The 26,294-nt window shown below is 37.3% G+C and overlaps 1 protein-coding gene across 9 annotated transcripts in view; it reads left to right on the top strand.

Moving 5' to 3' along the window:
• SDCCAG8 (SHH signaling and ciliogenesis regulator SDCCAG8) overlaps positions 1–26,294 on the top strand; it is a 243,119-nt gene that overhangs the window by 6,725 nt on the left and 210,100 nt on the right. For 8 of the 9 annotated variants that reach the window (XR_002824018.1, XR_002824017.1, XM_004375862.2 and 5 more), the window contains exons 2-7: positions 9,545–9,697; positions 10,400–10,485; positions 13,658–13,771; positions 16,105–16,230; positions 21,874–22,014; positions 25,519–25,583. Coding sequence is in view for 7 of the 9 variants with exons in the window: in XM_004375862.2 (XP_004375919.1) it covers positions 9,545–9,697; positions 10,400–10,485; positions 13,658–13,771; positions 16,105–16,230; positions 21,874–22,014; positions 25,519–25,583 (685 nt within the window). In the remaining 2 variants the exon portion in view is untranslated. The remainder of the gene's footprint in view (positions 1–9,544; positions 9,698–10,399; positions 10,486–13,657; positions 13,772–16,104; positions 16,231–21,873; positions 22,015–25,518; positions 25,584–26,294) is intronic. The other variant, XM_023730890.1, reaches the window with a different exon arrangement.

A 26,294-nucleotide genomic window follows, 5' to 3' on the forward strand; every position in this document is an offset into this window, starting at 1 on the left:
ATATATATTTATATATTCTCCAGAGCTAGTATTTGTTTTACTATCATTCTAATTGAGACTAAGACAGCCAACAATGTAATAAATACCTCTGGAAGTATTTGTTATGAAATGAGAAATTAATTTTGGTATTTCACTATAGAGTGTTTCACCTCTCTTCTAAATAATAAAGTAATGGAATGGTTTATTATCAATAAATGAGAAATGATAATGCAAATAAAATTTCTAAACATCTGAATTTATTTTTTGTGGAATAAAATTTAAATTATGTGTATTTATTTTTTACATACTTATGTGACTTTTCTCAATAGTTCTAACTTTTATGACCATTTATCAGAATAACAAAAAGTCACTCTCAATTCCAGTTTTCCTTTCCTGTTATTGATAAGGTAAGATAGGCAAAAGATAGGATTTAACAGACCGGGAAAGGGTGTTTTGCCCATAAATAGTCATCCTTGGAATAATCTAGAACCAAAACTATGTGGTTCAGTGTTATAAAATTGTAAAGATATTTCACTTTTTCTTGGATATGAAAAGGAATAAACTAAGTTGATCTCAAGCTACTGAATTAATTATGTTCTCTCTTTGGATGTTTCAAGACTTCTGCTCTGATCACTTCACTGGTCTGTGCGAAGGTTTTCACCTTTTTACTTAGTGATACTCCTCTCAGGGTCAAAAGATAGAGAAGGTTGTGTGAAATGTACTTGCGTACTTGCCAAAGTGACCTTGATTGTGGAGGAGTTTCTTCAAAGCCCACTCCCCAAAACAAAAACCAAACCCATTGCTATAGAGTCAATTTTGATTCATAGCCACCCCACAGGACAGAGTAGAACTGCCCCATAGGGTTTTCAAGGCTATAATCTTTAAGGAAGCAGACTGCCACATCTTTCTCCTGCAGAGCAGCTGGTGGGTTCACACTGTAGACCTTTCGGTTAGCAGTCAAACGTTTAACCACTGTGCCGCCAGGGCTCCTTTCAAAGCCCTCTGAAATATTTAAAAGAATGAATAACTAAGGTAGCTTTGAAAAATGACTTTAGGGTAAATATTGCTTCATGTGTTAAGCCTTGAAACAAAATAAAGCTATATATTAATCGTGAGCTCTTGATTACAATGGCTATAACACCCTTCATGGCAGTGAGGGTGGCAGGTTGTACCCTACCTACCACCGCTGCTGTGGCAGAATACCTCTCTGTCCTGCCTAGCTTTCATCAAAAGTCAGCTGCATTTACAATGTAGTAATGTAATGGATTTGACAGAAAATCTTTCCTGTAGACTAAATGGTAACCATTGTGTTGAAAAATCTCAACGAGGGACGATTTTGGGGTAGACGTCAGGATGCTACTAAACATGCAGAGGACAGCGGCTACCACAAATAATTATCCAAAATGTCAATAATGCTGAGGTTGAGAAACTGTGATCTAGAAGTAGCAAGGTTCTGCTTATAGCCCTGGCTCTGCAAGAATCATGCTTGTGATTAATTACAATAAGGACACAGATTGTATTGGCTGGTTCTTCCACCATCCTGGCTAGGATTACTTCTTTATGAAAAAGTGACAGGTGCCTAAGTCCTGTCAGTTGCTGCCAAAGAAATGCCAGGTGTATTCCTTATAATGCATATAGCCAATCTTCTTGATTTGCCAACAGCCATACATCATTAATGATATAGAGACTGCTTTCTTAAGATGTTCACATTCTTGTTCAGATTATCTTTCACTCTTGGCGCCAAGCACTTTAGCACATTTTTTAGCTGTTAGAGTCTTATGATTGTATTTTCTTCGATATTTTTCTGTTTCTGCATAGTACTTTTAATCCCTTTCACCTGTTGTAACTGCTGTTTACAAAGCTGTCTTCGTCTGACCTTGGATTATGCTGTTTTATCTTGGTTGTGCTACCTGTCAGCCCCCTGGTGAACAGTGACAGCAATCTTCTGAACTAGGCCGAGGCCCAGTCAAGTGTGGACAGACACATGTATCTCTTATCTTGCTTGGTTTCGTTTTTCTGCCCGTCGGCCCTAGTCTAAGCTTGTGTGGGGAACTGCAGTGCCTCTCATAGCTCAGCCTAGGGAGGTATGCTTCATTGCATGCTTTCCCAGAGACAGCTGGGCACTTCACAGGGTGTGGTTTTTCCCTCCCTGTCACCAGGGCAATTCCTTTTCACATCTCCTAGTAGAGATGGGGGATGCAGAAATTAATAATTCACAGTCCATGTAAGTGGTGATCCTTCCTAGACTGAGACATGTTTGCATTTTGTTTGAAAACATTCTGATGAAGAGAGGCCCATCTGTGAGGTAGGAGTTACAGTGTAGGAAATCTAGATTAGGAAAACAAAAATACAGACTTAAATTAGTTGAAAGTCATCAGCCCAATAACCAGTACTCATTGTACTGGTAAATGTTTGGATAGCAGAATGGCAGTAATATTATTTATTTACATAATGTTCCAGTGATTCTATGGGGCTCACAGGCCCTGTTTGTATTTGTATTTATAATTACCTTTATGTTCAGCTTGGGTGGGATGCACTGGGCTGAGCATTGCTGGGGAGGAGAATCAGGATGCATTGTGAAATACCTTACAGACCTCTCAGTAGAAAAGACAAATGAGTATTCTTTCTACGACTCTTGGTTGTAGAGAAAGTTGTGTCTCACTAGCAGTGGGATGGGAAATAACTGGAACCTCTTGTCTAATCTGGTTGCCTTAAGTTTAAGCAGCAGATAACTTCACCTGGGGAGTAGTGTTCTTAGGATTATGGGGACTCCAGTTACAACCACTCCAGTTGAAGAACAATGGTGTTTCATCTGTGTTGAATGATCTGAGAGTTATTATCCCTCAGGATTAACTGGTTGTCTGTTACAGTGTATAATTATGTTATTATGTATGTATTTAAAAGCACTTAGCATGTTTTAAAATGTAGTACTGAAATAACTTAAAATACGACTCACCTCTTTAGTTTTTTTAGGACACAGTTCTTGCAAATTCCTTCTCTTCCTTTTGTGCATCAATCTTTAATTATTTCCTATGTCCACTTCCTAAAAGTTGTTCCATACCTCAATATTTTACTTAATACTATTTTCATAGTGCAGTTTAACTTGTAGTGTTTGAATGCTATAAATTCTAAAAAATTAAACAAGAATATTAGAAAAGGGGTTTAAAGAGTTTATAAAACCCTGCCATCATTGTAATCTGATGAAAGAACTCTATAGGGATTTTCAACCATGCAATTTTTTTTTTTTTAATTTTCTTTCCTTTTCCTAATACAGCTTTTCATCAGATTAGGTATAAATAAATAATTATCCTTTTGCCTTAGATGCAAAATCATTTGATAGCTCCATAGAGTGCACTTTTAATGTTAGTCAACCCCTCTGTTTCCTTTCTAATGGATGCAATAAAGATAAGTACTTGCTTCATAGATTTAAGTACATAAATCTAAAGCTCCATGAGCTGAATTGTTTATTATGTAACACTATGATTGTCCTTTTTGATTAATAAGTCTCTTTAGAAAATACTACGTTATTGGAAAACTATTGCTGCTTTTTATTTTGAGAAAACCAGGAGCAGCACATCTTATCTGGACTTTTCTTAAACTCATGATGAGTAAGACAAGGACAGGATTAGTTAATAAAAACACTGAATTCGAGACAGAGAAAGATCTGTGTGTAAATAGGATTAGTGTGGGGGAAAATATAGTGATAAATTCACTGAGTCTCTTGTGTAGTTGAGTAATATGAACCCTGTCTTGAAAGACCTGTATTCTTTAGTTTAGTACTTGTCTTAGGCTGGGTTCTCTAGAGAAGTAAAGCGTATAAATATGTATATACAGAGAGATTTATCTGAAGGGAATAGCTCACGTTTGTAGAGGCTGGAACGTCCCAAGTCCGTGATTCAGGATAGCGGCGTCTCCTGATTCACTTAGCCACAAGCGCTAGTGAACCCAAGATTGGCAGGTCAGAGAACAGAGCTTTTGCTCACAGGCCGCGAAGATCGATGAATCCCAAGATCGGCAGGCAAGACCACAGGTAAGCCGCTAGTTCAAGTCCCAAGAACCGGAGATCAGACGAACAGGAGCCAGCCACAGGATCCAGAGTGAGCAAAAGCCCACAAGCCTTCCCAGAATGTCCATTTATATTTGATGCACGCCCAAGGAAACTCCCTTTCAACTGATTGGCTACTCACAGCAGATCCTATCATGGAAGTGATCACGTTATATCAAATCTCATCATGGAAGTGATCACAACATCATATGACTGCGAAACCACTGAGAATCATGGCCTGGCCAAGTAGACACACAACCTTAACCATCACAATACTCAAGATAGAAAATGAGTTACTGTAAGTAAAGAAAATATATTAGGTATTTTGCAACATAGGGTGCATTCTTAACTTCAGTAATATGGTTATTTTTTTCTGTTCCAAACAGCTAGATGGGCTGTTGGGGATGCTGAGCCTGTCTCCTTCTTCATGTAGTTTCAGGGCTTCTCCTCTGAAAATTTAAAATGAATGAGCCTGCAGAAAATGGGGTCTGTTTTTCATAGTCCAGTAGAATATGTGTTTATAAATAGATTACCGTACGTGATTGGTACCAAAATATATGTCTATTTGAGGCTTTCTTAGGCTTCCCATATAGGTAGCAAGTAGTAGGTACTTTTCCTCTAGAGGACACAAGAAGAAATAGTCCTAAATTGTTGAAGAAGTGTCTAGGTCAGAAGAGAGCAAGAACTTCTTGGCCAGCATTGTCATGTGTCTCTCTTAAAGAAAGTACCTGCTCTGAAGATATTAAAAATTAGTTTAGATGGAATCCACTTGAAATAATTTTGTGAATAGCTGGGCATATACTTATATGGGTTTCATCTGTTTCAAATATAAATGTCTTCTTGATGTGTATGTAAATGTTGACTAAATTAATCAGTAAATTAAAAATAGCTTTCAAATGCAGGTGTCAAAGTTTGAAAATGATGACTGAAATCTGGGTCTCTGCTGTACTGTGCAAAGCATATTCTTTTAGTTATTGTTTACTAGATGGAACCCAGTGAAATTGATCATAAGAAATAAACAATAAGAAATTTAAACCTAAAACGGTAACTGGACCATAGTTAATTAAATTATCAATTGATTGTCTGGTTCTCCAGTTGTTATAACGTAAAAATATCCATAATCAACTAAAACCCATTGCCAACAAATTGATTTCAACTCACAGTAACCCTGTAGGACAAAGTAGAACTGCCCAATAGGGTTTCCAAGGAGCAGCTGGTAGATTCAAACTGCTAGCCTTTAGGTTAACAGCCATAGCTCTTAACCCCTACATCACCAGGGCTCCAAAAATATCCATAAAGTGGGGAAAAATTTTTAGTAATGCCATCACCAATGTGTTTAGTGTAGTTCTATTATTAATGTAAATACCACTTTGCTGCAGGTCCTTTGCTGAAAGTGTTTTTAGGTAAGTATTTCATTGAATAATTATTTCTGTTATCTATTGCTGTGTAACAAACCCCAAGACTCCACAACTCAGAAGCTGAAAACAACAACTACAACCATTTTATTATCTCTCACAGATCTGTGAATTGACTGGACTCAGCTAGGCAGTTCTTGTGGTTCTTGTGGTCTTGCTTGGGACTCCTTTCACAGGATTGCAGTTAGATGGCCTCTGGCACTGGAGTCATCTGGAAGCTAGATGGGTTGTTGGGGGTGCTGACCCTGTCTCCTTCTCCATGTAGTTTCAGGGCTTCTCCTCTCCACGTGGCCTGTTCACATGGTCTCTCCAGTAGTCAGACTTCTCACGTAGTGGCTCAGGTCTCCCAAAAGCAAGCATTTCAAGAAAGAGGAAGCACAGGCCACCAGTTTTTAAAGGTGAGGCCTGGATCTGGCATGGTGTAACTTCCACCACATTCTATTGGTTGATGCAAGTTACAGGCCAGCTCAGTTTCGATGTGGGAGGGTACTGTATAAGGGCATGATACTTGGAAGGCTTGGTTTCTTGGAGACCATTTTTAGAGATGAACTACCATAGTAATTGTGCGGTAAAGATCGGCATGAATCCAAACCCCACAATGCAGAGATCGATTCAGTCCTCAAATTCCCATTTCCTTGTTGACAGCCACCCCTGCAATATTCTCTCTCTGACCTTAGCCACCTGGAGCTAGGTCAGCACTCACAAATTAAAAGGTCACTTTCCTTTGGCACGCAAAATAAAGGATGTTATCCCTGAGTAGAAATCAAAAAACCTTGCTATTGAGTCAATTTTGACTCATAGTGACTCTATAGGACAGAGTAGAACTGCCCCACAGGGTTTCCAAGGAATAGCTGGTGGATTTAAACTGCCGACCTTTTGGTTAGCAGCCAAGCTCTTAACCACTGTGCCACCAGGGCTCTTTCCCTGAGTACAGTGCTCCATTAGAACAACTATGAGACCAAAAGATCAACAGTTAGTCTAAAGCAAAAATGAGCAGATAAGGGGGCAGGGAAGCTAAAGTAGTGGAAGCGGCACAACCAGAATGCAATTAAAGAGGATATTGACACATTGTGAAAAATGTAACTAATGTCACTAAACAATTTGTGTAAAAATTGTCAAATAGGAACCTAATTTGCTGTGTAAACTTTTACCGGAAACACAATAAAATATCTTTAAAAAAAAAAAGGACACCATCCTTAGGACTACCAAATAGGCAGATGCCAGCCACAAATTTGAGGACCCCATACAACACCCCAGCCTTTGGATCTGCTGACCACAAATTTACGGCTGATTTCCCACTACACCTTCAGGACGCCACCCACAAGCTTGGGAGTCCACACAACACCCTTATCTTCTTACCTACTGGCTCCTACTGCTCCTTTGGGCTTGATAATTCACTGGAACAGCTCACAGAATTCACAGTGAGTAGGCTATACTTAGAACCACAAATTTATTCTAGCCAAAAAAGATATAAATGAAGGGATGTGTAGGGCGAGGTCTGAGAGTGTTCCCAAAGTGAGGATTCCCTTTCCCAAGCGTTGCACTACTCTGCCAAGAGCAGGTGTTCTCACCAACCAGGAAGCTCTCTAAGCCTCTGTGTTCAGGACCTTTATCAGCCAGTCCTGTATGATAGACTAAATCATGCCTCCTGAGGCTAGTTGATATTTGCCTCCCAGGTGAGTCTTTTCTGATCTGGCCAGCCCCATTTCCCAGCACAAATTCTCAAGTGTCACCCGGACGTCCCAGACTATGGCATCCCAGTTACTCCAGTGGTTATTTCTCCAGAGCCAAGGACAAAGGACACCTTACTTGGGATATAACTAGGTCCCTTACCCCACAGTAATATACCTTAAAATACTTTATTTTAGGCCTTAAGTATTATGTATGTGCTAGTGAGGTTAAGGAGCCCTGATGGTGCAGTGGTTAAGAGCTTGTCTACTAACCAAAATGTTGGCAGTTTGAATCCACCAGCCGCTCCTTGGAAACCCTGTGGGGCACTATGAGTCAGAATTGACTTGACGGCAATGAGTCGTGAGTTTAAGCTTCAATTTTAGCGGCAGTCAGTTGCACTAACAAAGAATCTGTATGTGAAGTGAGGTCAGCCTGCCGTATGTAAGAAGGACTATACTAGAGGGGCTGCCACTATAAGCACTTAATCTATTTCAAATCTTGATCAAAACTAGGCCAGAGAGGTACAGTCATGAGCAGCAGTTAGAGTCACATGCGTAATGTGAATTCAGGGAGAGGAGGACTAAGAGCTAGAAGCTAGTCAGATCTCTGAAGTGAGGAAGATATCCATCATCACTCATTTCATGTATGACAGTTTTGACTGTGCCTACCAGGCAACCATTAGAATTGACTTCCTATGTAGGATCATGTACTTGGAGGATTGAACAGTTCAGCTACAGCTATAGAACATAGCTGGCCAGGAACATTTTTGAAGCCTAATTCCTAGCTACATTTGTGATTCAACTATCGCAGTGGTTATCTATGACATCACAAACATTAGTTCTTTCAAGAAGACAGATAAATGGATAGAAGATGTACAAGTAGAAAGAGGTGATGATGTCATCATCATGTTGGTGGGTAAGAAGAATGATCTGAACAAAAGACCAGTCTCTGCGGAAGAGTGGGAAGAAAAACCCAGAGACCCAAACATAATGTTTATTGAGACCAGTGCCCAAACCAATTACAAAGTGAAAAATCTATTCCAGTGTGTGGCTACTGCCTTTCCTTTCAGAAGTAATTCACCTCCCCCGAAGGAAGACGAGAGCCTTGGGTGGAACCTTTTTGCAGCACTAGGGAATTCCATCTTTCCTTCTCTGACTGCTGAAAGATAGCTATAGAGAAGCTGGGATACCTCAAAGGCCAGTACAATTTGTTCTCCATTGTTTTCTTTTTTATTTATTTATTTTTTATTGTGCTTTAGATGAAAGTTTACAGAGCAAATTAGTTTCTCGTTAAACAATACACATATTATTTTGTCACATTGGTTATCAACCCCACGACATGTGAATCCTCTCCTCTTCTTGTCCTTGGGTTCCCCATTGCCAGCTTTCCTGTCCCCTCCTGCCTTCTCATTCTTGCCCCTGGGTTGGTGTGCCCATTTAGTCTCGTTTTGTTTTATGGACCTCTCTAATCTTTGGCTGAAGGGTGAACCTCAGGAGTGACTTCGGTACTGAGTTAAAAGGGTGTCCGGGGGCCATGTTCTCAGAGTTTCTCCAGTCTGTCAGACCAGTAAGTCTGCTCTTTTTGGTAATTTAGAATTTTGTTCTCCAGCTCTGTTTGGGACCCTCTATTCTGATCCCTGTCAGAGCAGTCAGTGATGGTAGCCTGGCACCATCTAGTTGTGGTGGACTCAGTCTGGTGGAGGCTGTGGTAGTTGTGGTCCATTAGTCCTTTGGATTAATCTTTGCTTGTATCTTTGGTTTTCTTCATTCTCCCTTGCTCCAGAAGAGGTAGGATCAGTGGAGTATCTTAGGTGGCTGCTCACAAGCTTTTAAGACCCCAGATGCTACTCATCAAAGTAAGATGTAGAACATTTTCTTTATAAACTGTGCTATGCCAATTGAGCTAGATGTCCCCCATCTCCATTTTTTTCGTATCTACTCCCTCAATAAATGACTGTCCTTAAAAAAAAAAAAAAAACTAGGTCAGGCATTTGGGTGTCTCTTGGTGGGTGAGGAGTGTCTCAGGCCAGTGGGGACAGAGGCTTCCTGGGCCAAGACTTGGTGTAGTGGGGTTCCTCTTGTCTCTTGACTCCTGTGTCTCCAGGTGTGGTAGGGGATTCTTTAGCCTGGAAGGGAAGGAGCTCTTTCTCTGGCCACTTGTTGTTGGATGGAGGTGACTCTCCTTGCTGGTGATATTATAAGTAGTGAATATGAGCCATTGAGGTGACAGGGACCTTAGAGATAATCAAGTCTAACCTCTAACCCACGAACTTTATCTCCTCTTACTTCCTCTGGCATGTTCCTCCACAAGCTAGACACAGAACTCTGCATTTTTTCAGAAAGTTGCTTCTCCTTTAGAAACTGCTGTCTTGAGCAAGTGTCCATGTGGTACACCCATGCTTCACTGGCCCTCACTTTCATCATGTTTGTTGTAGAACGTGCCAATAGAAGCATTCATCAACTGAAATGTGCCCTGAGGGAAGGCGATGTCACAGTTGGAGAAGATGCACTAGATCCTTCTTTTAGCACCAGTGCAGGAAATGAGGACACTGGGGCTGCCTGGCATGAACTACAACACAGCCATGCCGGTGAGTGTGAATGTCAGTCCCAGCTGGAACAACACAGTGAATTCTTTCACCTCCGTGGAGTAATGACTGCAGTCCATCTTCTACGCTACTGCTAGGATTTTATTTCTGAAACACAAATCAGATAATATAATTCCTTTGCTTATTTTTTTTTCCCTTTGCCATCCCAATTCCTATAGGCTAAGGTCCAAAATCTCTAGAATGACATAGCAATATTTTCCTAAGATGGCTCTGGCTTACCTCTTCAGCCTCATTTTTCTATTGTAACCATTGATCCCATGTAACCATGTTCTAGTCATACCAATTTCCTGGACTTACTTCTAGGCTTTTGCAGGTTCTGTGTCTTGTAACTGGAATGTTTCTCATCCTTTCCTGCTTGGTGAATTCCTGTTCATCTTTTATCATGAAAACAGGAACAATTGGCTCTTCCTCTTCTTGTAGGACTATGTATAGCTCTAGGTCTACGTACAAATGTGTTATATTGTTTTGTATCTATGAGAGTATCTTTCTTGCTCTGGGGATTCTTAGCTCTTAAGTGGGAGAGATTTTTCTCATATTTATATTTGTATCCCCAGTGAATAGCAAAGTTATTGATGTATAAAATATGTTTAAACAACATTTGTTGGATGGATGGAAGGAAGGGTGGGTGGTGATAAACCATGGATCCCAAGTAAGGTTAATAAACCAATTGCTTTTGCTCTGCAGTTAATCAACTCAAAGCTTTGTTGCACCAACAAGCAGCTAAGGAAAGTGAGATATCTCCATTAAGAAGACGAAAAACATCCCCTTTGGTGAGTAACAACTTTTGCAACCTGACAAAACCATTATTTTTCTAGCTGGGTTTTAACTTTACAGTGTCATTTTAATAGTACATGTTGTAGACAAAGTCTAAAAGAAGAAAAACAATTAAAAGAAATTCTCTTCCCTCTGATTATTTTGGATGAAGAAGAGAGACTTCCATGACAAAAGGAATCCTAATATTTTTTACTTATTGTTTACTTGAAAAATGGAGCAAGAGAACAGTTTGAAGAATTTACTTTGCAACTGTTAGCAAATATATAAAGGGAACAATACATGGAAAAGATCAATAATGTTTCAGTCATTCTTTTTTTTAGAGGTCAAGTCTATATCATTTTTGAAGTTACTTAATTATAGTTCTACCTCCTTTGGCATACTCTTTTGAGTGTCAAAACTGAAGTATGTAATGTTCTACATTTTAAAATACAGGATTATAAAATTGTGCGAGATGAAAAAGTTACACTCTGTTTGTTCTAAAATTGTTCTTTTATTGCTTTGACAGAATGTCTTATTCCTGACAGAGGCAATGTGATATGCTAAAGGCAGAAATAGGTGTGGAAGAAAGATCTCTGGTTTAGATTACTAAAATAATAGCGTAAGCCTTAGATTTATCTAGAGTCTATCATGTACTCTCTAGAAAAGATATTATGTCTATCTCACAGGGCTTTTGTAATAATAAGATAAGATTATATATTTAAAATTCTTCAGAAACCTCTGAACCATGACACAAATATAAAGTAGCATAGCAGCAGTAAACAGTTTGCATTTTCAATGTCACAGTAATTGGACAGAAAGTCTACATGTTGGGAACTATGGAAGCATGTTACTTTCCTTTACTCAAAGCTAAAATATCATAACCCCCGTATTACTCTTCATTCCAGCCTTTTATGCTTAATTCCTTCTTTAGAGCAATGAACTTCATGCTCTGTTTTAAAATTGGAATAAGTGTGTGTCAAGGTTATATCCTTTCACCATACTTATTCAATGTATACTGAGCAAATAGTCTGAGAAGCTGGACTATATGAAGAAGAACATGGCATCAGGATTGGAGAAAGACTCATTAACAGCCCGTGATATGCAGATGACACAACCTTGCTTGCCAAAAGTGAAGATGACTTGAGGCACTTACTGATGAAGATCAAAGATAACAGCCTTCAGTATGGATTACACCTCAACATAAAGAAAACAAAAATCCTCACACTGGGCCAACGTGATGGATTGACACAGTGGCTGCAAGCATAGCAACGTTTATAAGGATAGCACAGGACCAGGCAGTGTTTTGTTCTGTTGGACATAGGGTTTCTATGAGTCAGAACCAACTCAATGGCACCTAACAACAACAACAATGACTTATTTTTTTAATTGTGGATATCCAAAATGTTAGTAAGCCCTTTCAGGTATATATAAGTGATTTCATGGCACATTTTCCACAGAATATTGGCTTGAGTTTTTTTTTTTTTTTCTCATTAATTTTTCCCTATATACACATAGTAATAATTCATATTTGCCTATCTTGTGGATCCGACTCTATTACTATAAAATCTGTAGATGTTACTGCTTTCTTCTTACTGCAGGTAATTCATTTAATTAAAGTTATTTTGGTTTTTAAATGTCTTAAATATGCCAAAAAACAAAGCTCTCCTTAATTATTTGGCCCTGAGAGCTGGTACTTCACCGTTGTTTGTAATCTCTGCTAGACCGAGAAACAGGCTTTCCTCTGGGTTCTTCTAACTGGTTGATCCTTAGTCTCCCTTTTCCTGATCTTCTTTTTTTTTTTAGTCTGATGACATGGCATATGATTTTATAAGCCATTTCAAATTCATCTTAGAATAATGTCAGATATACAGTAAAAGTCATTTCTAGGAAGGTGCAGAGGTAGGTAGCATTAACACTTTTTCTGAAATCTCTTCAATGAGCTCTTCAGAGAAGTGTATCTCACAGTTTTGTGTGATGCTTATCTGCTTCATAGTTCTGTCTTGGAGGCTCTGTGCTCCAGAACAGAATAGTCTCAAATTGCTTTGAGTACTAGGGTCAAAATTCAAAAACCATGTTTTGCTAATGCTACTTTTGTAAGGAGCAGTGTTACCTCGTGGGCATATACTTGGCATCAAACACTTGTCTAAAGAGCTCTTCTTTAGAGAGCTGTTATGCAGTTTTAGCTAGTGATCCTCTTCCATGGCAGTGTCTTGGAGAGCGTTGTCCCCTTGTATCTCAGCATTCCTGAATGGGATGACACATTTGCGGAAGGCTCACTTAGGCAGCTCATCCTAAGACAGTTACACTACCCCAGCATTTTTACATTTGCCATGTGCTTTTTATAGCTACTTTTACTTTCTTTAAAAAATGTTATTAGCATCCCTAAATCTTGTCCATTTGTGGAATGTATATGATAGAGAAATAAATACCATTAACTACATGGTGATCTATTTTTCCTCGATGTATATATATATCACAGTGTCATGGATTGAATTGTGTCCCCCAGAAATATGTGTCAACTTGACTAGGCCATGATTCCCATTATTTTGTGGTTGTCCTCCGTTTTGTGATATGATATAATTATCTTCCATTTTGTGATGTGTTGCAAATCCAAACCTCTATATGTTAATGAGACAGGATCATTGTGGGGTGTATATTCAGTCCCAGCCTTACTCAAGTCACACCCTTACTTAAGTCACACCCTTAATCAAGTCATACCCTTGCTTGAGTCATACCTTTTATCTTACAAGAGATAAAAGGAGAGCAAAGTGAGGAGAAAGGAGAGGGACCTCACTACCACCAAGAAAGAAGAACCGAGAGTGGAGTGCGTCCTTTGGACATGGGATTCCTGTGTTGAGAACCTCCTAGACCCAGGGGAGGATGGATGACAAGACACATGGAGATCTCCAAGGAACACCAGGCCCACAGATGTTGAAAGGAGACAAGGACTTTCCTCCACAGCTGACAGAGAGATAAAGCCTTCCCCTAGAGCCAGCAACCTGAATTTAGACTTCTAGCTTCCTAAACTGTGAGAAAATAAATTTGTTTGTTAAAGCCAACTATTTATTGTATTTCTGTTATAGCAGCACTAGATTACTAAGGTATACAGCAATGCTAAATTGAGTATAAAGGGGTTATACTGATTCTTTGCTAAATCTAAACATATTTAATTTGGCCTTTTTACCTTAGAGTTCATCAGCAGATGAGGAAAATAATGTGCCTACTTTGCACAATCTTGTCCCTATCATTAATGACCAGTCTCAATACATTCATCATTTAGAGGCAGAAGTAAAGTTCTGCAAGGTAAGTTTCCCACTGAGAGTTTAAATCTACCTAAATAAAAGTTATATATTAATTATTCCTTGTATAAAATTTTGCTGTCATTAATTTTCATTTTTATACAATACATTGACAATTGCCATCCTTATATGATTGAAGGGAGTCCCTGGTGGTGCAAATGGTTATGCACTGGACTACTGATTGGAAGGTTGGTGGTTCAGATCCACTCAGAGGTGCCTCAGAAGTAAGGCCTGGCCATCTGCTTCCAAAAGGTCACAGCTTTGAAAACCCTATGCAGCGGTTCTACTCTGCCTGCATAGAGTCGCCATGAGTCAGAACTGACTGGACAGCAACTAACAACAACAACATGATTGAAAAGACTGATGTGTTACAGAAGCTTGGGAATGACGACTCTTGACCATGCCATTTCTGGTTGCTTAATGTCCCAGTAGCCCATAACTATGTCTAATTGTTTGATAATATACTCTCAGGTTTCAGAATTTTTCCTTTGCACCTCATTTACTTTAACACAGCAATACTTTGGAATACTAATACTAATCATTCTGCCACGCTTGTCAATCTACTGAAACTGTGGTGCAACAAGCAGGGATTCTAAGCTGGTAAACTAAATTTGTTCTATTGTCAGTATTAAGTGTCTTACCTTGAACTTGAATAGTAACAATGGCTCATAGAGGATACTGACAATAATGATCAAGAAGCCAAATGCATCACCTATGGCTTGTAATGCTGGCAGGTTGTACTTCCCGATTATCTGCTATTTAGTATGTCATTAATGCCATTGGAATCTTGCTGCCTTCCCAAAGCATTTAATATTTTTTCTTTCTCCCTCTCTCTCTCTCTCTCTCTTGCTTTCTCAGTACCAGTACATCATCAGACAGTACGATATTTTTATAGGAGTTACTGACATTTTTTACATTATATATTATATTTTTAACATTTTGGCTATTGTTACGATGCAAGGTCAGTACGTAGCATAAGGAGTCTTTAGACATTTCATTGTCTTGACTTTACAAGGACATTCCTCATCTTAGCTTGTCATTTTCTGTTTGTCCCTGGAGGACACAATCATTAATATGCAGTGTTCTTGGATCACCAGTATAACTGAAATAATATCCTAGGAATCATTCCATTAATCTTCCCCTAAGATATTGTGGGTAAAATTTACCATCAGAATAACAAATAGAATAAACTTATCATTTAGTTGGGAAGACAGTACTATTACCTTCGAACACTACAGCCAACAGTACAATAGCGAATATAATGTAGTCCTTCACTCCCTGGTGCAAACTATAATTATAGTAAAAGAATGTTTTTATGGGAGTGTAAGATCTTGAATCAGTTTTGAAGGAAAAGGATCATTTAGATTGGCAGAAGGGAGATGAGAGGTATAGGGAATAGCAACAATGAAAGGACATATTCAGGATGAATGTGTGGTTTGTTTGTGGGGCCGTAATGTATCCTATCTATCGTCCTACAATGGAGGACACCTCTTAGAAATAAGTAGAATATAGCTGAATTGGTAAAGTGGGAGATTATGGAAGCCTTGAAAGTCAGACGGTTTTAATTTGAGACTTTTAACAAGGATGTAATGTTTCAGAGGCCTAGAAATATTTTTTAATAATAGCTTTGATCTTTTTGAATAAAATAATAAGGAATTTGTATATATTACATAATAGCTTTTGATTACACTAGAAATGAAGATTAAGTATTTTACCATCAATCTCTATCAATATTTTTGACATATTTTTTCTGAGCGACATGCTGCGCAATAGCAATTCTAATTGTTACTTACCTGTAATTCCTCGTACTACACCCTGCAGGGCCAGTGAAGCACTCATTATCTCATAACTCTCCAAAGAACTGTTTTATTCACAACTTCCCTCTATCTGGCTACCAGTTCATAATCATTTTAACTTTTCATGCCTTTCTATCTCAGAGTGTCCCGCTTTTTAATCCACTGCTGGTTTTCAACAAGTTATTGACATTTGATCATGGATGATAATATATCTTATTTTTCAGCAGTCTAACTTGTTCTTAAAAATCTTTTAGGTAAATACTTCAATTAAAGCCTTTCTATAACCCGTGATCCCTTGGAGAAAAAAGTTGTCAGAAACCGTACACTGCAAGATATGGCCAACAGGAGACACTCTACTAACTTTATCTTGTTTGGTAGCTGATGTTTGAATTGCCTTGTTTGTCTAAATACAATTATTGCATTTCAGGAAATAGGGAGTATAAATCTCTCATGATTTATATTGAACATTTTAGTTGTCAACAAATAAAAGCACTGCTTAAAAGTGTTGAGCATATTTGGTGTTTGCTTCTGCTTTTTATAGGAGGAACTCTCTGGGATGAAAAATAGAATACAAGTAGTTGTGCTTGAAAATGACAGGCTCCAGCAAGAGCTGAAATCTCAAAGAGGAGAGGAGACAATGAAAGAACAAACACTTCTGGATACATGTGTGAGCATTTTTTAAAGCATAAATTTTATTTCCAGTTGCTTAATTGGGAAAAAAATTCCAAGCCTTGAATTTACCTCAAAAAAAAAAAGCCTACAAGGGCATATACAATAATGCTGGGAGAGGGAGATTTGAAGTCATAAGACAAGAGGGTACCTCGTTCCAATTATATTTGCTTTTCTTCTTCTTGCCCCAAACATTCCCTCCTGTCCTTTATTCTAGCTTCTGAACTGCTAGAAGTCTGGCAGAAGTACTATGCCAGGATTCACTTGAGGCCTCAAAAATTAAAATTCACATTGGTGGAATGAATCCTGAAATAAAATGATTTATTAGTGCCTAATACCTACTCCAGTTTCCTCTCTGAACCTACCATTTATGTTTTTTTCCATATGGAAAGAGCACGTTTGAAAACAGGAAGTGTGTTACATAGGAAGGACTTTGAGGCCTAGTGTTAAATCCAGAAGCTGCTCAAAACCTTAGCTTAGATTTCTGTTGTATTTCTCTAAATTTCTCTTGAGCGCTGAAATCCATTAAGTCTAATTAGCAGCATGATGCCGCAGAAAGAACATTGGCCTGAGGGTCAGAAGATCAAAATATTAGTCTTAGCACTGTCCCCAACAGGCTGATTTTTAGCGAGTAATTGTGGAGGGCTTTCCGTGGCTTGACCTCATGGCTCCTCAGGTTCTTTATTGGCAGTTGGAGAAGATTGACTTATATTAGGAGTTCTTAGACTTTAAATATGAATAACAATTATTTGGGGTACTTGTTGACGATGTAGATTTCTAGGCTTTATCACCTAAAATTCTGATTCAGCTGATTTGGGTTGGGTCCTAGGAAAACGAACTTTTAACAAGTTCCCTGACTAATTTTGAGGAACAATAGACTAGATGATCTCTATAATTCTGTGACACAAAATTCTTGTGGTGATATTTAAATAGCGCTTAAACTTATTATCTCCTTATGACTTGTCAGAGATACATTTGCCTTAAAAATGTTTTTCACTCTTTTGCTATAAAAACCAAACCCCAACCTGGTGCCATCGAGTCGATTCTGACTCACAGGACAGAGTAGAATTGCCCCATAGGGTTTTCAAGGATCAGCTGGTGGATTTGAACTGCTCGCATTTTGGTCAGCAGGCAGGCTCTTAACCACTGTGCCACCAGGGCTCCAGCTCTTTTGCTTTAGGAGGCAGTTACTCACAGCTTGTTCTGCTTTTTGAGACAAATTCAAATTTCCACGGGGGAAGCTTTAATACTTGTCTATTGCAGCTTTGCAATGGACTTTGGTGATTTTGACTTAGTCGTCATTTTGCCTTAATACTTTACCTAGGTTTCCTATAATTTTTATTTTTGAAGTGTTTTTTAACCTGATACATAATATTTCATTTGTAATTTTTGAGTTGTATGTGTGTTAGAATTTGCCATTTAGAAGAAGCGGATCATGTTAACTCTGAATAATAAAGTGGGCTGATAAGTATTTCAGTTTATTTTCTGCAATTACGTTTTGGTTTTTAATCAGCTATTTTCTCTTTACTATACAAGTTTATTTCTGAAGGTTTACATAATTATTAATATTAATGGTTAAAAATTCAATCTTAGTTGCTTATTATTTTTATGTCAGTTTGAAGATGATATAAACCAAAAACCCATTGCTGTCAAGTCGATTCCGACTCATAGCGACCATATAGGACAGAGTTGAACTGCCCCATAGGGTTTCCAAGGAGTGGCTGGTGGATTCAGACTGCGACCTTTTGGTTAGCAGCCTGAGCTCTCAGACGCCGCACCACCAGGGCTCTTGAACATGATACAGCCATATAGAAAATACTTGTGTTTTTAAAATGATATAGCTCATTTTAAAGTTTATTCTTTTGCTTTTCTTCCAATAATATAGTCACTTAGCAAGCATTGACTCAATTATTTATAGTCTTCAATGTTTATACAATGGCAAAGAAATGAAAGAAGGGGAAGTGAGATGAGAAAGGAAATTAGGCAGACAAGTGAATCAGAGGGCAAGAGAAGTGAGTAATGTAAAAGGGGAAGGAAATGATTGTAAAAGCACACATGCTTTTCCTTTGTATGAACAAAGGAAACTTCCCAAAGAAAACTATAACCATAATTACAGAAAAGACAAGGTTTTAAAAAGTTGTTTTTGTTTTTAGGGTTCACATGAACTACAATGCAATGAGAATATTTAAATGATTGTTGCAGATGTATCATGCCACCTTGATATCTTTTTAAAACTTTTTTAAATAAAATTTTTAAAAAGTTTGATGTACATATATACAGCCGAGGATATACCATTTCAAAAATTTCTACACATACAATTCTGGGACAGTGATCATATTCTTCAAGTTGTGCTACTGTTCTCGCTGTCCTTTTCCAAATTATTCAGCTAACATTATCTTAAACTCACTGACCCCTAAGCTTTCCATCCAACCTTTTGAATACATTTCAATTTGATCTCACATAAATAATTCTTTAAAAGATCACAATGCTCAAAGCAGATGTACTTATACCAATTAAGATAAGCTATTTTTTGGTTCAAAGAAGACATCAGGGGATAGTTTTGGTTTAAAGTTTAGAGATTATCTCAGGGCAATAGTTTCAGGGATTCATCCAGCCTGAATGGTTCCAGAAAGCCTGGATTCCATTGACGATTTTAAGTTCTGTTCCTTATTTTTACCTCTTTTGATCAGGATTCTTGTGTAGAACTTGATATCTGCTCAGATGTTAGTTTTCTGTGTCACTTCGTTGTTATGGAATTGTCACTTTTTAGTTTTTACTTGTATGGGTGAATTTAAGCATATCAGCAATGCATACATGGTGCTGTACTATGGAGTTTAACTTGAATAAAACTATCTTAACTATAAATAGATCAAGAGATACTATCTTTTACTTTTTTTAGATCCTTGTTAAAGAGTCAGTTATAATATTGATGTTAAATCTTGCCAAAACAATTAACTGATTTGAATATAAATTTTGAGTGTTTCATAATGCCTTCTTTTAAAAAAATAATTTAAATAGTTAATACTTAAAATTATTTAAATGTTAATAATAATAATAATAATTAACATTTACTGATGACAGTTATTGGTGGTTATAATGTGCCAGGCACTATATCAAGCACTTGATTTAGATTATCTCTTTTCGGTTTCACAATAGCCACATAAGGCTGATGTTATCTCTATTTCAGATGAGTAAATTAAGGTACACAGAGGTTAAGTAATCTAAGTAACTGATCTAATGTCACAAAGCTAGAAAATGGCAAAGCAAGGAAGGATTCAAATCCAGGAACATCTGATTCCTCAAATCCATCCTTCTAGCCTTTAATACTCTCTGTCTGCATAAATTAGGAATAGCTTGTCAATACTGAATCAAACCATCTTTGTTTGCCAGGAAATAAAAGTGTCCCACCAGCAGAGGAGAGAAAAAATTCTCTTTTTTGTTGCCTCTCAGTTTAGCCTTGGACTTGGATAGGCACCTACATGACTTTTAGCTTTTAGCCTAGTTTATGACCTAGAAGTTGAAGAAGCAAGTAGATTATTTTTAAAAATATAAAACTATTAGAAGTATGTTATATTTCATTTCTGTCTTCATTTTTTTTATCATTTTTCCTTCTTATAAAATTTCTCTTCATGGAGGACTTTTCTCAAGAGTTTAAAAAGTTGTTATAAAATATTAATTATTAGAAATTTTGGCATGTGTACTCATTCAAGGAACTAAGAATTTTTTTCTACATAGAAAATTTCTTTTTTTTTTTTTATTGTGCTTTAGGTGAAAGTTTACAGCTTAAGTTAGTTTCTCATACAAACATTTATGCACACATTGTTATGTGACCCTAGTTGCTATCCCTACAATGTGACCACACATTCCTCCTTTCTGCCCCAGATTTCCCGTGTCCATTCAGCTAGCTCCTATCCCTTTCTGCTTTCTCATCTTGCCTCTGGACAGGAGCTGCCCATTTAGTCTTGTGTATCTACTTGAACTAAGAAGCACACACTTCACGAGTTATCATTTTATGTCTTATATTCCAGCCTATTCTTTATCTGAATAGTTGGTATCAGGAATGGTTTTAGTTCTAGGTAACAGAGAGTCCAGGGGCCATGTCTTCTGGGGTCCCTCCAGTCTCACTCAGACCATTATGTCTGGTCTTTTTACTAGAATTTGAGTTCTGTACCCCACTTTTCTGCTGCACCATCAGGGACTCTCTGTTGTGTTCCCTGTCAGGGCAGTCATTGGTGGTAGCCGGGCACCATCTAGTTCTTCTGGTCCAAGGCTGATGGATCTACACAGAAAATTTCTGAATCATTTCTTCTGTGTCTATTCTCATTCCCCTCCTCTACCAACCCTCCCCTCAATTAAAAAAATCAAAGGTTTTCAGTGATCTTCAGGGGCATAAGTATAATTAGATTTTTTTATCCTGGTCAAATACCAGTCATGTTTTTTAAAACTGTCTGTGAAAGAACAAAAATGTTAGTTAGACTATCCCTTTTTTATAAAGACTATCAAAAATTTTATATCATGTCAACAATCTGTGGTCTATATGCTTTCTCTAATTTCACCATAGGAAATTAGTATCCTGCTCTCTCATTGTTCTCAAAGACAAATTTGAATGCAATTACATCTTGGAAGATTTGCCCTTGCCTATAGAATCAAGTACAAGCTCATTAGCATGGCATGCTACACTCTCAAGACCCTTATCTGAAGCTTCTGCTTCATCTTCTGACACTCATTGCCCTGTACTTTCGCCTCTGGTAATGTTGAATTGCCTAAGGGTCCCCTGAAGACACCATGTTATTTCACACCTGTGACTTTGCTCATGAGGTTCCCTCTTCCTGGAATGCCCTTCCCATGTAGCTAACTCTTATTCATCCCTCAAGATACCACACAAGAGTCAAACTTCTCCAGAAAACTATCCTTGAATCTCCAGTTGCTCTTAGTGTCCTTCCTGTGTTCTGGCATAGTCCTTCATGCACACCTCTGGCTGAGCACTTAGACATTACTAAATTAAAATCATCTGTTTAGGTGTTTGTCTCCCTCCTTAGACCGTAAGCTTTTCAGAGCTATGATTGGTCCTGCTCATTTTTGCCTCTCAAACTCAGCACAGTGTCAGAACATAGTAGGTGATACACAAATGTTTGCACTAAACTGAACTTCCAGAAGAATATAGAATAGAATCTCATAACCTACCTCATAGGGTTGTTGAAATGATTAAATGAGTTAACATATGTAAAGCACATAAAACAGTGCCTGACATAGTAAATACTATATGTGTTGACAATTATTGTTGTTATTATTATTCATGCCTCTCTGAAATGTGGGAAAATGAAAGACAGATCAGGAGACGGCTTTCAAGAGTCTGTCTTCAGAAGAGTAAGGAATAATTCTGCTTGTTGAATACACTGATGGCAGCCTTCTTTACTCATTTACATTATTTCATGTACCTGTAGGCATTTGAGTTGTAACATCTTTTGTAGAATATGACCCTAATAGCCCACAAATACAAAATAATTCTTGAGTTGTGGTTTAGAAGCATATGCTTTTCTTTTCCTTTCCTCATAGATAAAAATCAACGTTCCATTTGTAAAGCTTGTGTGTTTATCTTAAGTTGAACGGCAATTGCAATTAGTGGCACATTTTATTTTAGGGAAACATGCAGAATTCTTCGATTACAACAGGTGAAGATTCTGGGGTGGATGAAGCTGCCAAGAGACCATTGTCCCATGGCAACACAGATCTGATCAAAGCTGCATCTGCTGCTGAGGCTGAAAAATGGAAGCTGGAACTGGTGAGTATTTCGGTGCTTTTCTCATATGCTTCTGCTTTTGGTTCACCACTTCTGTGTTATGTATTTAAGGCTTTGATTGATGATCTAGATAGAGATACGAGTAGTTTGTGAAAAATTATATTTTCATCCTCAAATTTAAGCATTGTCTCAAAACTACTATTTAATAAAATGAGAAGAAATCATTATATTTTGAAAAATAAGGCAGAATAATAATTTATATAAAAAGCAAAACTGTCAAGTTTGTAAGTTGTCCTAGCGATCTTAATTTCTGTATATGTAGGAAAACTAAACGGGAAGTTAGGCTATCAGCAGGGTTTTTAATCAGAGGAAGGGGGGCTGTTTTTAAGATTCAAGTATTTCCTAACAGCCTCGTGACAGTGTGCTTGCCAGATACTCTTAACTCAGTGTTTGTGTTGAGGGCTTAACTATTTTTAAGGATATAAATTTAGGAAAGAACCAAACCCTCTTCTCAGAGACAGTAAAATACAACACTATAGGTGAGGGGAGAAATGAATTTAAATTATAAATGCAGACATCACTAAAGTGAATATTTTGGCTCACTAAAATGTTACCTGTAAAAAACAAAACAAAAACAAAAAACAACTTGCCATTGAGTCCATTCTGACTCATAGTGACCCTACAGGACAGACCAGAACTGCACCACAGGGTTTCCAAGGCTATGTTCTTTACAGAAGCAGACTGCCACATCTTTCTCCTGAGTAGCAACTGGTGGGTTCCAGCAGCTGACCCTTAGGTTGGCATCCCAATGCTTAACCACTTCGCCACCAGGGTTCCTTTCTTTAAAGATTAACCCATTGTCATTGAGTCAATTCTGACTCATAGAAACCCTATAGGACAAAGTAGAACTTCCCCCATAGGGTTTCCAAGACTATAAATCTTTACTGAAGCAGACTGCCAAATCTTGCTCCCATAGAGCAGTTGGTGGGTTCAAACCACTGACCTTTTGGTTAACCATGGAGTGCTTAACCATTATGCAACCAGGACTCCTTAGAATAAATAAAGTTTTATTAATTTTCTTATGTAATCAGGTCACTTGTTAGGATTCTATTCCTCTGTCCTCATTAGATTTTTTTGTTGTTCACATGTGAAACATTAAATGTGTGAGAGATTCATGTTATCCTAAATATCTAGCAGAGAGATTTTTCATTAAAAAAACAACTAAACTAAACTAAAACTTTAGGTGTCTGGTCTCATTTATGTTAATAATTTACTAACAAGTCTGTTATTCCTTCTGACTTTGGTCTCTTCATTGTTATTCAATTATGCCACTTCTATTCAATATCTACTATATGCCAGCACTATCTTGGGAGATACCAACACAAGGAAAGTGCATTTTCTCTCCCCTATGAACTCACAAGCATGTAGGGGAGAAAGACTCACAAATAAATGACAGCACAGTGAAAAGTGCTAATATAGGTATTGACAAGGAGTCCTGGGCACACTTAGGAAGGAGAGCTTAGGAAGGGATGAGGGGAGAAGAAAAAAGGGGCTTAGTCAAGGAGGCGAAATTTCTTGGTCTTAATTCTGTTTTAAGACCAAATGATACTTTTAAATCCTTTGATCTGTATAACAGATCTTTTTTTTTTTTTTTTTCCTCCTCTTGCGAACTGGAAGTCTTCCTTGCATTAAATTTGGTATGTCAGAATGATCAGCAATGATGAAAGAGTAAGAATGACACTGTAAATGGAATGCTTCCAGGGGAATTCAGAATGAATCATAGTTTAGGCTCTTATTATCATTTACAGGTGTTCTTACAGTTTCCTAAAGGCTCTCTCTGCCTCCTCTCTCTCTTCACTATCTCAAACCCTAAACCAAGCTTTATTTTACTTTGTAGGAAAGAGTACCTTTCTTTAAAAAAGCTAAAAGACTAAATTCTATCTTTTTTTTTTCCAGCTGAATAATCTGTGGTCCAAAACTCAAACCAAACTCTTTGCCGTTGAGTCTCTTCCAACTCATAGCAACCCTGTAGGGGTCTCCAAATCACTGCCCCTTCATTCCCTTAAAGCTAATCACTATCCTGACTTTTATGAGAATTGCCAAAGCATGCATCCCTAAGCACTGTACTTGAGTTCTGCCTGTTTTTTATTTTGTTTTGTTTTAAATTATATAAATGGAATCATATACTATGTATTCTTTTTTGTCTGCCTTCTTTTGTTCAGCATTATATTTTTGAGATTCGTTCACGTTGTTGCACATGATAAAATTTTGTTCATTTTCTTTGGTGGGTCTATTGTATGAATATGCCACAGTTATTTATCTATTCTACTATTCTTTCCAATTTGGGACTATTGAATATCACATCTGTGAACATTCTTTATATGTCTGTTGGTGTGCATCGCACACATTCATGTTGGATGTGTACCTCACAGTGGAATTTTTGGTCTTAGAGTATGTTTATGTTCAACTTCAGTAGATAATGGCAAACTTCTCCAAAGTCGTTTTATGAGTTTACACTCCTGCCAGCAGCATATGAGTGACACCATTGTTCCACATTCTTGCCAACACATGGTATTGTCAGTTTTTCTTGTGGGCTTGTAGTGCTATCTCATTGTGGTTTTTACTTTGCATTTCCCTGATTACTAGTGTGGGTGATACCTTCTCGTATATATTTATTGGTCATTTGATATCCTCTTTTGTGAAGTGCCTCTTCAAATTTCCTATGCATTATTTTTATTGAATTATCTGCCTTACTGATTTGTGAGGGTTCTTTATGTGTTCTGGATACACGCCCTTTGTTGGTTATATGTATTATAAATATATTTTCCCATTCTATGTCTTGCCTTAAGACTCTCCTGATAGTTTTACCTCCCTTCCTTTCTTCCTACCCTTTCTCCCTATCTCTTTTTTTTATGACTTGACAGCAAGTAATAACAACATACCTCACTAGAGCAATTATATGTAATTGAAATTATTCATCTGCCTTTTTATTCCTTCCTAAAATATAAGCTCCTTGAAGTTAGCGGCAACTACATCTTAGATACCCAATAAATATTTGTTAAATGAAAGAATAATTGGATATCAGCAGAGGCTTGTAGATAGCGTATTGGTTTGGCCTATGATTATGTGACTCATAACCTTATCTTTTATCATTCATCCAGCACGTATTTATTGTATGTCAAACATACAATAGGCACAATGGTGGATTCCAATATATATGTAAAATTTGATTCTTGCCCTTGTGGACCTTACAGGTTGTAATTGGATTTTTCCTTTTAAGAGTAAAATCCAATCAATGCAATTTTGAAAAACAAAGTTTTTTTTTTTCAATAATCATCATTTTTGCGTCTTTGCAGGCATTCACCTAAGAAAAATTGAAAATTTAGGGTAGACTAGGAAAAGTGTCTCCTGAGAGGACACATTTTTTTTCCCTCTTCTTGGGTAAAAAGGAAACAAAACTACTGAGTTTAATGTTAATAATTAAAATTTGTTTATAAAACACAGGACATAGGGAAATATATCTATAATATTTTTTCTTTTCTAAAGGAACAGCTAAAATTTACTTACAAGGACAAGAGTGAAATCCTGGAATCTCAGCTGAAGTTTCTGAGGTAAAGTAAAATCATCCATTTAATGTCATAGCAAAAGCATAATGATCTTAAGAGAGGTTATACTTAAATGCTTGCTGAAATGGCAGTTTTAGTCAATATTAGAACTATTCGATGATATTTTATATTATATGCAATATAAAATTTTCTCAGATAATTAAAAGTGTAAAGGGGCATAAAATTGTGACGTCCTTTTCCAAATTCCATTTCAAAGAACCATGAGCTAAACTGTAAGTTTTATCCCTTCTTCAATTTTAAAATATTTGTGTTTTCTCATAAAAATAAGGATCACTAGCTGCTCTTGTAGAAATTATGATTTTAAAGTAAATTAAGTAGTGAAAATAGAACACTCCAGTTTTCCTATTACAACCAAGTATTCTTTTCTATGTAATTATTCATTTAATTTTAAAATTGCAACAATAATATAATAGCTTGAGTGTATACATGATGAATTTTCATGTATTTTTAATATGTTTTCAAAATCCCAGTAAGACCTATAGATTGTAGATTAATCATTAGTGATTTATCATGCATAATGAGTAGATAACACACCAGATATTAATTAATTTTTTTTTCTTTTTTTTTTTAATTGTACTTCAGGTGAAGGCTTACAGAACAAACAGTTTCTCATGAAACAGTAGTACACATGTTGTTTTATGACATTGGTTAACAACCCCACAACATATCAACCCTCTAACTTCTCAACCTTTTTTT

This window comes from Trichechus manatus, unplaced genomic scaffold, assembly GCF_000243295.1.
Source record: "Trichechus manatus latirostris isolate Lorelei unplaced genomic scaffold, TriManLat1.0 scaffold00039, whole genome shotgun sequence".
In the NCBI taxonomy this organism is placed as follows: domain Eukaryota; kingdom Metazoa; phylum Chordata; class Mammalia; order Sirenia; family Trichechidae; genus Trichechus; species Trichechus manatus.